This window comes from Canis lupus, chromosome 27 (genome assembly GCF_011100685.1).
Source record: "Canis lupus familiaris isolate Mischka breed German Shepherd chromosome 27, alternate assembly UU_Cfam_GSD_1.0, whole genome shotgun sequence".
NCBI lineage: Eukaryota > Metazoa > Chordata > Mammalia > Carnivora > Canidae > Canis > Canis lupus.
In genome coordinates, this window is record NC_049248.1 from 42,552,355 (window position 1) to 42,569,903 (window position 17,549).

A 17,549-nucleotide genomic window follows, 5' to 3' on the forward strand; every position below is an offset into this window, starting at 1 on the left:
GAATTCAAATAAATATTTTAGCTATCCAAGATGAGTGAGTTCTAGAGATCTATTATACAACATCATGCTTGGAGTTTACAGTACTGTATTGTACACTTATAAATTTATTAAAAGGGCATATCTTATGCTAAATGATCTTACTGTAACTTTAAAAAATATGACTTAGGAGCTAACACCATTTGAGGCAAAAAAGACAGTGTAATACCAGAACTTACAGTGTTTATCTTCTGATTATTTTTTTTTTTTAATAAAGATTCTATATATTTATTCATGAGAGACACAGAGAGAGAGGCAGAGACACAGGCAGAGGGAGAAGCAGGCTCCACGCAGGGTTTCCAGGATCACGCCCTGGGCCAAAGGCAGGCGCCAAACCACCAAGCCACCCAGGGATCCCTCTTCTGATTATTTTACCTGCTTATTTCCCCCTCCTCCATATTCCTGATAAGACAGTAAATGTTGAGAGGGCAGAGAATGCGGACAGGCCAGGTACTAGAAGGGACAAGTTCAGTAGTGACTCCAGTTGAAAGAGGGGCTAATAGACTTGACTCAAAGCTGTGTTTCTGTAATAAATATCATAGTTTTACTTAAATGACATGTCTGTTTGGAGTAACTTCTGGTGGGGAGGCTAAAGCTCCCCAGATTATTTATTCTTTGTGCCATTATGCAGGACTTGGGGGGTCATATACACCCCATTATCCCCCCACCCCATCAATTCTTAGACTCTCTGGAATGGCCTTTTCACTTTACATTCTTCTTCTTAATCTTTCTATTTTATCACCTGTTGACAATTACAACTCTAAGATTATATTTTTTAGCCTGGATGTCTCTGCATCATTTTTATGTATGTATACTGATGCTCTCTAATCACTTATTATAGATAAGGTAATATTACCACCTCAGAGTGTTGTGGGAATGCCATAAAGTGCTCAGAAAACTAGCTATTATTGTTGTCAGATAACCATATACCAAACTTCCTTTTTCAGAAGCTGATTCAGCAGTACAGAAAGAACACAGAAACCAGACACCTGCTCCGTCTGCAGCTCAAACTTCCGCTCCTTCTAAGTACCACCGAACTCGATCTGGGGGAGCCAGGGATGAACGATACCGATCAGGTAAGAAGGAACTGAAAGTTACCGGCAGAATAGCTTTTAGTGACTGAAGTATGACCCCTATATCCTGAAAGCTTTTAATGTTTGTTTGTTTGTGGAAAAAAGGGCCAACAGGTCTATATTAATTCATTCATCAGTCGTTTATTGAATATCTATTATGTGCCAGGTATGGAAGATAGCCAATATTATTAGCTGGGGCTATAGCAGCAAATATGATGCTTCTGTACTCAAGGGCAGAAGGGGAGTCAAGCAGGTACAAAGGCAACATGGGTAAATAACTAAGAAAATAGAGAGCTAGGCTCACGTAGGGTGGTACTGGGAGAGTTTAGTGAACTCTGTTGGAAGAGGCAGATCCTTCTGTGTTTGCCAGAGCTGTAGATCAAGTCTTTTTACTAATGGAGCTGGAACAAAAACTCAAAGATGAAATTTCAAGTTAGTAAACATATTTTTTAAAGATTTTATTTACTTATTCATAAGAGGCAGAGAGAGAGAGGCAGAGACACAGGCAGAGGGAGAAGCAGGCTCCATGCAGGGAGCCCAACGTGGGACTTGATCCTGGGTCTCCAGGATCACGCCTTGGGCCGAAGGAGGTGCTAAACCGCTGAGCCACCTGGGCTGCCCTCAAATTAGTAAACTCTTAACCTTTATTTCTTCTGACGCAAAAGGTACCCATAAGAAGGGAAAAAACAACTGCTGGGGCTGGCAGTGGGAAAGTGCCTCTGCCATATCATGGCCGGGACTGGTGAGCAGAGGGACAAATCATAGACCCTTAGGAGGACCTGTGGCATAGCAAGCCCATCTCATGCCCACCTGTTGTCCACTGTGCTAAGGCAATCTCCACAGAGCATTCACTGTCTTAAGAAGTAGAATTAGGCCATCAAACTAATTGCAGTGCTCTTTTTCTTCGGAGTTTGGACTCCTATACCAGCCAACCCTTAACCTTCTCTTGAATTGGAAAACATAGTGTATATCACATCCTTTCAGAAGTTGTTTTAGAGAAAACGAGGAAAAGGACATGGTTGCAGAGTTGTGCCAGACATTTTGTGAGCTGATTTTATTAGATATCTATGTTTATACACTGAAAGGAGGGAATGAGAAGTGTTCCATTAAAAAAACAGAGATTTTACATGCCACCTCAGAATTTTCCCTTATACCTAACCTGGTCTTGAGCAATCGGGGAGGCTTTCTCAGAGAGTAAGATATTTAAACTACGTCATAGCAGACAGACAGTGTTAGGGAAGTAGCATCAGGTAGTAGACCTGAAGGGAGTTCACTATGGCTGGAACTTAGAATGCAAGGACCCAGAAAGAGGTGGGAGACGAGTCTAAGGAAGATTACCAGGGAAGAGATCTTAAGGAATCTTGAATACCATTGAAGGGTTTCAGCAAAGTAGTTATGTAGATTTGTGTTTGTTCTAGGGGTCTCTCTGGCGGCAGACCTCATCTCTGCCATATCTGTGTCCCTGGGCCTGGCACAAGGTCAAACATATATAAAGGCTAAATACTTTGGAGAAAAGAAAGAATAACAGTAGTTACTAGTTAAGGAATGGATTCGAAGGAGGTATGGCTGGATCTAGAAAAACCTCTCAGGAGGTGCTCTTTGTTGCCAAGACCCAAGCCTGATTTCCTAGACCCCATCACTGCCATTTAAGGCTGGAGTCCAGGTCCAGCAGCAGTGGGTTCTGACCAGTCCAGAAGGGTTTGGGCTTCTAAACTCTCATCCCGGGCCTTCTGAGAGTTTTGTGGATTCCCCCCCTCCCTTTTTTGTTTGTTTTTATAGCGTATAGTAAAAGAACTAGTAAGGAACCAAAAAGGTGATTCTCTGCATCCTATGCCCAGACTGTTCACATACAGAAAGAAAGCTATAGTGACCGTTAGTGTAAAATTTTGACTCAGCCAAAACCTGTGAGCTCCAGCCCCTGTTCTTCTTACACTGTTTCTTTCAGATTTACCCCAAATGTGGGGAAGTGTAGTCTGTGAATCAAATACTGGTTAGTGGACTGTGTAGTCTCTTGGTTAGGTACAGGGGTTTTAAGAGGGTTTAAAAATGAGTAGGGTTTTGGATATTTGTCTCACAGGACTTTTTCTTCTAAAGTAGTAGCAAGCAGGCCAGAGAGGAGGCAAAGTGGGGATGAAAAGGTGATTTAAAAGCCCTGAAGATACTGAAAGCTGTAAGAATACTGCAACACTGTCACGAGGGGAACATGAAAGAGGAGGCATGCAAGCATAGATTTGGGGTGAAAAATTCCTTTTTTCCGTGTATTAGGACTTAGCCTAATTACTTCCATACCTAAAACTTACCTAATTAGGAATTACTTAATCAAAGGAAAACTAAACAAATTGTGGCTTCTGTGAATAAGAGGAAGTCAACAGTAGCAGCAGAAGTAGAGCAAATAAATGGTAGGAATTGTTGGGAGTTGATCTTTACCTCTTTGCCACCATATCCTTAGGAAGGATTACATTTACATGGCACATGCAACAGTGACGAAAAGACATAGGGTGTGTTCAGTAAAAGTCACAAGCATTCAGAATAAATGGATGCGTCTACAGCAAAGACTTAAATGATGTTAGTGAGCATTACTGGAAAATCCTTTCTTGTTTGGTTGAGGCTTATTAATACCTACGACATTTCAACCAATCATAATCAAATCTAAGTAGACTTAGTATTGCATATTCCAGACAAGGTATAAAGAGCTTATATTTATTCAGAGTTAGATCTGATCTGATTCTGTTCTTTGCCCTTAGCCAAGAGGTTCTGACGTTTCAAATACACTTATTAGTCCCCCTTTTCTCCTGCACATCAAGGCATGATGCACCTTCCTACACATGTGTTATGGTCACAAGTATAGAAAATATGCAATTGATGCCTGAGATAAAAAGTGATCTTATGGTAAGTCATTCTGACAACTCCTTTAAAGTTAAATTTTAGGGACACCTTAGTGGCTCAGCTGTTGAGCATCTGCCTTTGGCTCAGGGCCTGATCCCAGAGTCCCGGGATCGAGTCCCACATCACGCTCCCTGTGAGGAGCCTGCTTCTCCCTCTGCCTGTCTCTCTCTCTCTCTCTCTCTCTCTCTCTCTCTCATAAATAAAGTTGAATTTTAGAGCAATTAGCTACTTCAAACAAAGCAACAAAAACAAAAAAGGATTTAGGGTCTTTGTATTACCTTTTCAGCACAAACACTAATGCTGGAAAAGGATACCCAGCTTTCACATGCTTCTGGCAGAGATAACCGAAGTCAGCTGTGTCTGGGGACTGAACTTCGGAAGTGACTTCTTTATCAAAGATCAGAATGAATTGTATGCTGGTGAATGAATCAGATCCAGTTAGAAGAGCTGCCTGTTTTGATCAATAAGGGGATTTGCTAATATAGAAACTGTGAACATCTCCTTTTGACACTGATGTATGGGTCAGGGCTTATCTTGTTAGAATATAGATGGGTGGTTTGATTGGTCCTGTGGTCTGATGCTAGAATCCTTATGGCAGAGAACATGCTCTGTAATCATTAATTATCCAAATGTTATGTGCCTTGTGAAGCTTGATCATTGTGAATAATTCCCTCGTTTTAGCAAGTTTGCTATTACATGTTTCATATCATGCAAAAATGATTCTGGAACTGTGGTATTTTTAATAACTGAGCATTTGATTTGCTGTTGTTGAGGAAGTGCTTTTTCTCAGTATAGCAGTTAATCATTTGTTTTCCAATATAGCTAAGAACTGTAATTTTATCTAATATAAGGGCAGTTTTCACATTTTAACATGTCTGAAATCAAGATACGTTTTATATAGGATGGCATCATGGATTCAGTAAAATACGGCAATCTTGATTCAACTAAGTAAACCTCAAGGACACTAAATAGCATAATAAATATAAATGCAGCGTAACACTAGTTCAGAGCCGTAAGTAAGTTGGTACTGTGGTATTAAAGGTAACAGCACAACATTTTGGCAATGTCTTTAAAACTTCAAATATTCATCACTTTTTACCCAGAAATTCCACTTCCTAGGAATTTATTTTACGCAAATACCTACATATGTACACAAAGATAGGTATGCAAATATAGTTGTTATAATATCAATCACAATAATACAATATAATAAGTTATAATAGGTCCACACAATGGAATTTTATGAAAGTTGATTTTCAAATTCTGTGAAGGCTCATAGAAGGTCAATGAGGTAAATTTTTTTTTGTGCAGATATGGAGAGTTGTACTGTAAATGTGTGTATATATATATTTTTAAGATTTATTATTCATTTTAGAGAAAGAGTAAAGGATAGGGACAGAGGGAGAGAGAAATTCTAAGCAGACTCCATGCTAAGCGTGGAGCCTGACATGGGGCTCAATCTTGCAACATTGAGATCGTGACCTGAGCCGAAACCAAGAGTCAGACCTTAGGACTGTGCTACCCAGGCACCCTGAAATGTGCAAATGGGTTTTTAATAAATGTAAGACAATGTGTAGCATATGATTTTTGTAAATACTAATAATAACAATAATTATACATATTATCTACACAGATGCAGAAACCGGGGAGAATATGTAGCAGATTATTGAGGTGGGATTAGTTGTGAGAAGTGCTGGATCTGGGGAAAATTTTCCCTTCAGCATTATATGTGCTTACATCTTTTTCCAATATGTATATTAATTTTTTCTCAGGTTTTTTTATTGCAGTAAAATATAAAATATATGTAACATAAAACATATTTATTCTTAAAGATTTTATTTGTGAGAGATACACAGAGAAAGAGAGGCAGAGACATAGGCAGAGGGAGAAGCAGGCTCCCCGCAGGTACCCCAATGTGGGACTGTATCCCCAGACCCCAGGATCACGCCCTGAGCTGAAGGCAGACGCTCAGCCACTGAGCCACCTAGGTGTCCCATATTCATATTATTTTTAAACAACAACAAAAAAAATAGCACATGTTTTTTTCCTTTCTTTTATTGAGGTATAACTGACATATTACATTAGGTCAGGTATACAAAACAATGATTCAATATTGTGAAATGCACCACAATGAGTCTAGTTAGCATCCACCACCATACCTAGCTACAATGTTTTTTTTCTTGTGGTGAGGACTCTCTAAGATTTATTCCCTTAGGGGTACCTAGGTGGCTCAACAAGTTAAGCATCTGATTCTTGATTTCAGCTCAGGCTGTGATCTCAGGGTTGTGGGATTGAGCCCTGAGTTGGGCTCTGTGCTCAGTAGAAAAGTCTGCTTGAGATTCTCTCTCTCTCCGCGCCCCCCCTTCTTTCTCTCTCTCTCTTTCTCTTTCTCTCTTTCTCTCTCCTCTCTCTCTTTCTCTCTCCCTAAATAAATAAAATGTTTTTTAAAAATATTCTCAAAAAAAGAGATTTATTCTCTTAGCAACCTTCAAATGTATAATACAGTATATATAATTAACTATAACCACCATGCTGTACTTTACATCTCCATGACTTAATTATTTTATAACTGGAAGTTTGTAAAAGATAGTTTTAAAAATGATAACCCTGGATAAATGATTTAAAGCCTTAAATCAATTATTGTTATTAATGATTTTTACTCTAAGTATGGATTCTTCTGCCTTAATACTGGGAGCTAAAAAAAAAAAAAAATACTGGGAGCTAAATGCAACAATAATTCCCTCTGTCACTCTAATTGAGAACTTTATTTCTTTGTCCAAATTTGATCTTTGACATGGTGGCATTTGCTAAGGTGGCTACCACAGGTACACCAGGACCATTTTATTTCCATATTCACGTGCTTCCTTGTGCCAAGGAAAGTAAATTGAGTTTAGTTCAGCAAGAATTTATTGTAGACCTCCTATGCGTTGAGCACAATTTAGATGCTAGAGAAACAGAAATTCAAGAATCTTTTCTTAAACATGGGAATCCTTTATACAAGGTAGAGGCATTGTAGATGAGGGTGTGATAGGGGAAGGAGCCTGGGAACCGGACATGGTTGAGGGCAGGCTTCATGGAGGTGTTGAAGTCTGGGTCAGTTTGAAGGATGAATAGCTATTTGCTATATAGATATTCTAAGCTAAAGAAACATAATCTGTACAGGGGAATGTGAAATGCAAGTTAAATTTCACTTAAATTAAGATTTCACTTTCCCTTCCCACTAGTGCAGAGTGGTGCCAATATAAATGTGATACCCTGATGTTTCAGAACTTAGTAGTTGCTGCCTCTGCCATAATTAAAAATGGCATTAAAAATGTTAAAGTGGTTGGTACCTTAGAAATTGATAAAAGTGGGGGCACCTGGGTGGCTCAGTGGCTCAGTTAGTTGTCTGCCTTTGGCTTGGTCTTGATCTCAGGGTCCTGAGCCCCACATTGCGCTCTCTGCTGAGCAGGGTAAGTCTGCTTCTCTCTCTCCCTCTGTGCCTCCCCCCTGCTCACACTTGCTCTTTCTCTCAAATAAGTAAGTAAAATCTTTAAAAAAACTTGGTAAAAGTGGCATGACTACTTGATGGCTTCCAGGTAACTCTTGAACTGTACTTCTCTACTTAATGACTCAACCTGCCCATGTGTCTGCCTTTCAGTCTGTCCGTTCCTACCTATCTGTGTGTCTGTGTGTCCATTTATCTATCCATTCATCCATTCTAACGGTTAAGGACAGTGTTTGTTCTGCCATATGTCACTTATGCATCACATCTTAACCACTTCATAAAGATAAGCCAATAGGAACAGCTACTTTAAAACTCTCTTTAAAACTATTTCCCATGCCACCTAGGCAGCCCTTGAGCTGTTCATCATTTTAAAAATGTATGTGTGAGGGATCCCTGGGTGGAGCAGCGGTTTAGCGCCTGCCTTTGGCCCAGGGCGCGATCCTGGAGACCCGGGATCGAATCCCACGTCGGGCTCCCGGTGCATGGAGCCTGCTTCTCCCTCTGCCTATGTCTCTGCCTCTCTCTCTCTCTCTCTCTCTCTCTGTGTGACTGTCATAAATAAATAAAAATTTTAAAAAATATTTTTAAAAAAATGTATGTGTGAGAAATTTTTTTAATCCTAAGGATGCTAACATTTAAATTGTATTAGAGGTATTAATGCAGGTAGATAAATCAACTAGAGGTATAATAATTAGAAAAGAAAAAGTAAAACTGTATTTGCACTTAATATGATGTTTATTTAGAAAACCCAAGAGAATTAGTGGTAAAATTAATCTAATGACATAATTCAGTCAGGTAGCAAGGTATAAAATTAGTACAGAAATCAGTAGCCTTCATATATGCAACCAATAACCAGTTAAGAGATATAATGGTAGAGCAAACCTCATTTACAAAAGCAATAGAAAAGATAAGACCTATTTAGGAAAAATGTAAGAAATGTGTAAAGCCTTTATGAAAGAAACTTTAAAATACCCTGAAGGACACTGTAAACATGATAAATGGAAAAGCATCCCTTATCCTTTGATAGAATAATTCAGTGTGGGACGCCTGGGTGGTTGCTCAGTGGTTGAGTGCCTTCAGCTCAGAGTGTGATCCTGGAATCCCAGGATCGAGTCCCATGTTGGGCTCCCTGCATGGAGCCTGCTTCTCTCTCTGCTTGTGCCTCTGCCTCTCTCTCTGTTTGTCTCATGAATAAATAAATAAAATCTTAAAAAAGTAATAATAATTCAGCGTGACAAAGATGGTAGGGCTCACTAAATTAGCTTATAAATTTTTAAAATTATTTATTTATTTATTTATTTATTTATTTATTTATTTATTTATTCATGAGAGACACAGAAAAAGAGGCAGAGACATAGAGGGAGAAGCAGGATCCCTGCGGGGAGCCCGATGAGGGACTTGGTCCCAGAACCCCAGGATCACGCCTTAGAGCTGAAGGTAGATGCTCAACCACTGAGCCAGTCAGGTGTCCCTAGTTTATAACTTTAATCCAGTTTCAATAACACTATCAAATTTATCTATGGAGCTAGAAAACATGTTTTTGAAATTCATTTGGAAAAATAAACATATAAGAATAGCTAAGAAACACTGAAAAAAGAGAACCTATGAAGAGTGACTATACTGACTAGACATGAAAGTGTACCCTAAAGATTCTATAATTAAAATAGTGTGGTGGCTCACAGAGTGGCAGACAGACAATTGAAATAGAATAACAAGTGCGGAATAGACCAAACAGACCAAAGTACCTCTGGGATTTAGTGTATAATATAGCATTGTAAATCCCTGGGTCAGAAATGTACTTTTTAATAAATTGGTGCTAGGACAGCTGGAAAAATATGAAGTAAATCCATACCTCACACCATATGCCAGCAAAAACTCCAAATGGATCAGATATCTACGTTAAAAAAAAAAAAAAAGCTAAGTACTGAAAGAAAACAATGGATTTTTCTATAATGTGGGCTTATAGAAAGCCTATGGGAAGAAGGTTTTCTGAGACTCAAAATCCAGATGTGATGAAAGACTGCATACAAAATGTTTTTACTGTGGTAAAAAACACATAAATTTACATTCTCAAAAATTTTTAGGTATACATTTTAGCATTAACTATGGGCATATTGTTACACAATAGCTGTCTAGAACTCTTTGATCTTGCATGACTGAAACTTTATGTTTAATGACAACTCCCTGTTTCCCCCTCTCTCAGTCTCTGCCAACCATAATCGTAATTTCTACATCTAAAAATTTGAGTAATTTAGGTATCCCTTGTAAGGAGAACCATGCAGTCTTTTTGTTTTATTCCACTTAGTGTAACATACTCAACGTTCAAGCATATGATAAGATTTATTTCTTTTTTAAGGTTGAATAGTATTCCATTGTGTGTATGTATTTTCTTTATACATTCATCCATTCATGGAGATTTAGGTTGCTTCCATGTCTTGGGTATTGTGAATAATGCTCCATTGAACATTCATGTGCAAATATCCCTTGGAACCCTGCTTTCCGTTCTTTTGGATATATACCTAGAAGTGGGATTACTAGATCATATAACAGTTCTATTTTTTATTTTTTAAAGAACCTTCTGTACTGTTTTCCATAGCAGCCGCACCATTTCACAGTCCCACCAACAGTGCACAAGGATTCTATTTTCTCCACATCCTCACCAACACTTGTTCTTTTCGTTTATTGTTTTTCTTTTTTTCCTTTTTTCTTTTCTCCTTTCCTTTCCTTCTTCCTTTCCTTTCCTTCTTCCTTTCCTTTCCTTTCCTGTCCTGTCCTGTCCTGTCCTATGGCTATCGTATGGCTATCCTATACCATTGTGGTTTTGATTTGCATTTCCTTGATGAATAGTGATGTTGAGCATGTTTTCATATGATTGTTCATTTGTTTATCTTCTTTGGAGAAATGTCTACTCGAGTCCCTTGGCCATTTTAAAATTGGTCACTTGTTACTGAGCTATAGGAATTCTTTATATATTTTGGACATTAATGCCTTATCCAGTATATGGTTTGTAAATATTTCCTCCCATTCTGTAGGTTTTGTTACTTTTGTTGTGCAGAAGCTTTTTAGTTTGATGTAGTCACACCTTTGCTTTTGTGCCTATAGTGTCATATCCAAGAAATTATTACCCAGGGACGCCTGGATGGCTCAGTGGTTGTGTCTACCCGGGGTCCCGTGATTGAGTCCTGCACTGGGCTTCCTGTGGGAAGCCTGCTTCTCTTGCTGCTTATATCTCTGCCTCTTTTTCTCTGTGTCTCTCATGAATAAATAAATAAAATCTTTAAAAGGAAAAAAAATTATTACTCATTCCAAGGTTATGAAGCTTCTCCTCTAATGTTTTCTTTTTTAAAAAAAATTTTTTTTTAATTTATTTATGATAGTCACAGAGAGAGAGAGAGGCAGGGACGCAGGCAGAGGGAGAAGCAGGCTCCATGCACCGGGAGCCCGATGTGGGATTCGATCCCGGGTCTCCAGGATCACGCCCTGGGCCAAAGGCAGGCGCCAAACCGCTGCGCCACCCAGGGATCCCTAATGTTTTCTTTTAAGAGTTCTCTAGTCTCAGGTCCTGTGTGTAGGTTTATTTATCATGAGTTAATTTTTACATATATTGTAAAATAAGTATCCAACTTCATTCTTTTATATGTGGATATTTCAGGTTCCCTGGCAACAGTTGTTGAAGGGTATCATTAACAGTTGTGCAGTCTTGGCACCCTTGTAAAGGACCATTTGACCATATATACAAGTATGGTTTCTGGGCTCTCTGCCTTATTCCATTGGTCTATATGTCTGTTTTTAAATTTTTTTTTTAATTTTTATTTATTTATGATAGTCACAGAGAGAGAGAGAGAGGCAGAGACACAGGCAGAGGGAGAAGCAGGCTCCATGCACCGGGAGCCTGATGTGGGATTCGATCCCGGGTCTCCAGGATCGTGCCCTGGGCCAAAGGCAGGCGCCAAACCGCTGCGCCACCCAGGGATCCCTATATGTCTGTTTTTATACCAGTATTATGCTATCTTGGTTTCTCTGGCTTTCTGATATGTTTTGAAATCCGGAAGTGTGAGGCTTCCATCTTTATTCTTCTTTAAGATTGTTTTGGCTGTTTAGGGTTCTTTGAGATTTCATATATGTTTGAGGTCTGTTTCTGCCTTTTTTAAAAATAAAATTTTATTTTAAGAATTCCAATATGATTATCATACAATATTATATTCGTTTCAGGTATACAAATAGTGATTCAATGATTTTATACATTACTCAGTGCTCACCCTGATAAATGTCATCACCACACAACATTATATCAGTATTATTGACTTCCCTATGTTCCACTTTTCATTGCTATGATTTTTTAATTTTATAACTGGAAATTTGTACCTCTTAATGTCCTTTATTTATTTCACTCACCTGCCCCACTCATCTCGCCTCTAGCAATCACCAACCAGTTCATGAACTGCGTTTAAGAGTCTGGGGTTTTTGTTTGTTCTTTTGTCTTTTTAGATTCCACATATAAGTGAAATCATATGGTATTTGTCTTTTTCTGTCTTATTTTACTTATTATAACCCCTCTAGATTCATCCCTGTTATCGAAAATGGCAAGATCTTGTTATTTTTAATGGCTGAGTAATAGTCCATTGTGTATTTATACCATATCTTCTTTATTCAGTCTACCAGAAGATACTTGAACTGCTTCTAGATCTTGGCTATTATTAATAATGCTGTAGTAAACATAAGGATACATATATAATTTTTAATTAGTGTTTTTGTTTTTTTTGGGTAAGTACCCAGTAGTGGAATTACTGGACCATTTGGTAGTTCTATTTTTAATTTTTTGAGAAATACTGTTTTCCACAGTGGCTATACCAGTTTACATTCCCACTGACAGTGTACCAAGGTTCCATTTTCTCCACACCCTCACAACATTTGTTACTGTCTTTTTATTCTAGCCATTCTGACAGGTGTAAGATGAGATCTCCTTGTAGTTTTGATTCGCATTTCCAGACTCTTTGTTTAGGGTTTCTATGAAAGTTCCATTATGTAGGCATTGGCCATTAATGATTAGCCCCATCTCCAACCCCTCTCCCCTCCGAAGAGGATGAAGGATAGGACTGAAAGTTCCAAGTTTCTAGTCGTGATGTGGCCTCTCTAGTGACCAGCCCCAATCCTGAGGCTGTCAAGGAGGCTACCAAGAGTTGCCTAATTAAAACAGAAGACACTCCTGTCACCCAGGAAATTATACAGGTTTTCAGAGCTCAGTGTCAGGAAATGGGGCAAAGACCAACTGTATATCTCTTATTATGTCACATAATATTTAATCTGCAACGTTGAGAGGGACCTATGGAATATGAAGAAAAAGAAATTAGCATAACTATATTATCCAGTAGAATAATATAACTACCACAAGGGGCACCTGAGTGGCTCAGTGGTTGAGCATCTGTCTTTGTTTTTTGTTTTGTTTTGTTTAAGATTTTATTTATTTATTCATGAGAGACACAGAGAAAGGCAAAGACACAGACAGAGGGAGAAGCAGGCTCCATGCAGGGAGCCCGATGTGGGACTGGATCCCGGATCTCCAGGATCATGCCCTGGGCTGAAGGCAGGAGGTAGACTGCTGAGCCACCCAGGGATCCTGAGCATCTGTCTTTGGCTCAGGTCATGATCCCAGAGTCCTGGGATCGAGTCCACATCAAGCTGTCTTCAGGGAACCTGTTTCTTCTCCCTCTGCCTATGTCTCTGCCCCTTTCTGTGTGTCTCATGAACAAATCAGTAAAATCTTTTAAAAAGGAGTAGGTGTGATTTTTTTTATACAGTACTTTGACTCGGTGTAAAAACTAAAAGAAATACAAATACTGAACTCTAGTTAGACTTGTTTTTAATAGTAATATGGGATAGCAATTTTGAAACTACTTTGTGTATTGTAGGATTGAGTGAATGAGTAAAATATATTGAGGGCTTTGTGAACCAGGTTTTCTTACTGTTAGAGAAGGGAGTTAACAAATGCAAAGGGGAAGGTTAGAATGAATTCTCTGGTTTTGAAATGGTTATTCATATGAATTTACGGTTTTTAAAATAGATGTAGGTATATGTGTATAAATACTTATTTTTATAATTATATTCCTTTATCCAGTGAAAGGGCTTTGAAGAAAGATACCTCAATAATGCTGAGCACTCCCACTTTTAAGCTCTTGGTTTCTAAATACTATTCTCCACTAAAAGGAGATGAAGCTCTTCAGAGAAATGTATAGTTACAGTGCTGGAGCAGGAAACATACCTGGAACATCTTAGACCAGAAAACAAATTACTGCTCACAATGATGGGAATATGTCAAAAGGACATAAGAGCTAGTTTGATTTGGCCTAATTGGTCAAATCTGGGATAGTAAGACCATCAAAATAAGTAATGATAGTAACAATAGCCATGGAATAAAATGAGAATCGATAGGTCTGTATTGATATAAATAAACAAATTGGGGGAGAAAGGGATGCTTTTATTTATAATAGAAAAATCACCTAATAAATACAGAATAAATAAATAATAGAAAAATCACCTAATAAATCGATAGGTCTGTATTGATATAAATAAACAAATTGGGGGAGAAAGGGATGCTTTTATTTATAATAGGAAAATCACCTAATAAATACAGAAGGAATGAGTTATAAAATCAACATTTTATAGCCATTAGAATAGTAATTGCTTCAGCCAAGAATCATCAACAGATGCCAAAACTAGTAGGTAAAAGTTTAATGAAATATGTAAGTTACAGTGTCTCAAAAGCATTCACCCATACATTATTTATTAATTACATAAAGGGAAGAATAGTAACTTTGCAATGGATTACTTAAGCAGGCACCATCTTAACCAAGTAATCAAAGTTACTATCACCAGTAATGGGGCAGATGCTTCCTGACATCATGTTTTGAGAAGACATATTACTTCTGTGGTATTCCTACCAAAATGTATAATCTAGATCTAATTATGAGGAATATCAACAAGCCAAGATTAAGGGACATTCTACAATATAATTAGTCTATACAATAATGTCAAGGTAATAAAAGACGAAAGTAGAGAAATTATTCCAGATTATAGAATGATAGAAAGATAAGACAGCTAATGTAATGTGTGATTCTATATTAGGTTCCAGATCAGGAACAAAGGAGAAAAAAGCTTTAATAAAGGGCATTATTGGGCAGCCCGGGTGGCTCAGCGGTTTAGCGCCACCTTCAGCCCGGGGCCTGATCCTGGACACCGGGGATCGAGTCTCACGTCAGGCTCCCTGAATGGAGCCTGCTTCTCCCTCTGCCTCTCTGCCTCTCTCTCTCTCTCTCTCAATCTGTGTGTCTCTCATGAATAAATAAATAAAATCTTAAAATTTAAATAAATTAATTAATTTAATAAAGGCCATTATTGGGAGATAGTAGGCTAAGTTGGAAGATGGGTTGTGGGTTACATTATAGTTTGTATCAATTTTTAATTTTTGGATTTTGGTAAATATACTGTGGTTATATAAGAGTATAATCCTTGTTCTTAGGAAATACATCTCAGCAATTGTTGGAGTTAATCCTACAGAATCAGGATTAGACATGTGAACTAAGGTGAAAATACTGAATTATTCTTGCTGTGAATAGTTGCTATGAATAGTAGCAAGCTTCAGAAGTAAAGTTGCTTAAATAAATTATGGCATATATAGTGAAATTCTATACAGCCCTTGAAAATTATGTTGTAGGTCTGTATTTACACCAAACGTGTTTCTGGTTTTATTAGTGAAGGTTTTGTTGCATGAAACAGCCCAGCTCAGGCTACCTTAAATATCTAGGATAGGTCACAGAAGCAAGGGAACAGTTGAGAAGTCCCTAAAAAAGAAGAGACAGCTTTGGGGGTCTCAACCCTGAAGTTCAAGAGCCTACCTTCTTTCTAGGGCATTATCATTAAAGTGACTCAGTTCTAGAACTGTTTTTCTTTATTCAGCTTAAATTCTCCCCTATCCTAATAAAAGGATCGATTGGTCCAGGTCTCATATAGGGGTGCCTTTGCATAGCACAGACAGGCTTCTAAGGATAATTTGCATGTCCGCCAACTGGGCCCATTCCTGACAAGAGGAAATTCTTGTGAACTTGGAAGCTACTTCAGTTGTTATCTACCTTCATAAGATTTTGTAAGAGTTTAAAAAAATATATCAAAGTAGACCATAAGTTACAGTGGATAGTATGATCCTATTTTGCCAAAATATAGAGTGCACTTTGTGGTGGGAGTGGAGAATCAGAGTTCTGTCAGGATATGTTAATTATGAGACTCCTGTTAGACTTCAAGAGGAGAACTGAATTCTCTTTTGGCCAAAGTGGCAAACAAGTTCCATGAGCCCTTATATTTTTCTAGATCAGAATCAGCCCTTCTGTTCCTGTGGTATAGAACTGAGGGGTCTCCCTTTTCAGACAGTGAAGCAGATCCTAAGCTGCTTTTCCTGAAGAATAGTGAGTCCTCTAGATACCTGCACAACCCTCATTCCATTCAGAGATGGGATTCCCTGCCTGGCACAGGTGCATGTTAGACACCTTACCCTCTCCTCACCCCTGCCTCCCGTCTCCATTAACCCCTTGTTTGGTGTGTGAAGTAGTCACAGAATCATTCTGGGCTTCTTTTTCTTTCTCTGTAAAACTATCCTTGATTACTTCTTTTATCTCTTCTTTTTCGTTTTTGTTTTTAATTGTTACAACACAAATGGTAAGTAAAAATCACCTAAACATCCTTTTTCAACAATTGAGGCAGATAGTTCAGCTCAGAGAAGTAAACACTTTAAGAACCAGGAGCTAATAAATGCAAATGTTGAATCTTTCAGATATCCATACAGAAGCAGTTCAAGCTGCACTGGCAAAGCATAAAGAACAGAAGATGGCTTTGCCCATGCCAACCAAAAGGCGGTCCACCTTCGTCCAGTCTCCTGCAGATGCCTGTACACCTCCTGGTAGGTTTATCAGACCCTTTCTCACTGACAGTTACTCCTTTGATGTTCCTGGAATAGGCTCTGCTTCTTTTCTGAGGTAGGAGCTGGAACTTTCCTCATCATCTAAGGTGTAGAGGAGTACACATTGAAGGTGGCAAGGTTTGATTGTCGCATTGTGAATGACATACAGAAAGACGTCTGAAGGGTAAAGCCATTTTTTTTTAATACCTTCTGAATTTCCAGCATTTCCTTGATGTAACCCCCAAACTCATGGAGTCATAAATAAACACAGGCCAAAGCTTAGGGTCTAAAAAAAATTCTTCTATGATGTAATAGCTATTTTTGTTGACATCTAAAATGTCACAGTCATACAGTTCTTTAACCCACAGTCATACATTTCTTTAACGAATTTGTACTCCTATATCAGATGCTTTGTCTCTATAGAGTAAGTGCGCTTGGGACAAAATTTATGTGTCATTAACATTGTGCAAGCAGTCATGCAAAGTTTTAATAGATCTAAAAAATATATATAAGTGTGTTTGTGTATGTGCGTTAATATATTTTGTGTAAATTTATATATTTTTAAGAATCCACTTTTTATAATAGGTTCACGAGATCACTGATAACTGAGTGTCTTCATCCCACTCTCATTCCCAGACTTGGAATCTCAACCCCTGCTAAAGTAAATTTAGGAGTTATAACTTGGTATTTGAGAAGCATCTGGAACAACTTTAAGTTGCCTTGTCTATTCAGAATCTTTCCCAAAGTTCCTAAAAACCTTACAATTTTTTAGGTGAAATCCCAGGCAAGATCTCCATGTAGGCCTCTGACACTAAACATAATAAATCTCTTTCGGAGCCTCAATATAGTGTTTCTCTGTCTGTCTACTGTCATGTTACTGGTATTGAAATCTTTGGGGAAAAATTTGTTCCCTGTAGTTTTGATCTAAAGGACTTACCATGTCTTTGGGGAGAAGGTTACATTGTCATGATTGACTTTGATTCACAGCTGTCAAGTTGAGCAGTTGACATTGATCCTGTTCCCTGGTTGGGGTTCATATTAATAGTTTTCTCCTAGGTTTTGGTTTTGGCTAACTTCTCAGAGCATTTGGGTGTGCTGTGGGCTCATTAACTGTGTGTGC

The 17,549-nt window shown here is 38.3% G+C and overlaps 1 protein-coding gene across 4 annotated transcripts in view; it reads left to right on the top strand.

The window, feature by feature from the left end:
* DIP2B (disco interacting protein 2 homolog B) overlaps positions 1–17,549 on the top strand; it is a 220,545-nt gene that overhangs the window by 126,204 nt on the left and 76,792 nt on the right. For all 4 annotated transcript variants that reach the window (XM_038577654.1, XM_038577656.1, XM_038577653.1 and 1 more), the window contains exons 3-4: positions 984–1,112; positions 16,304–16,429. In XM_038577654.1, coding sequence (XP_038433582.1) covers positions 984–1,112; positions 16,304–16,429 — 255 coding nt within the window. The remainder of the gene's footprint in view (positions 1–983; positions 1,113–16,303; positions 16,430–17,549) is intronic.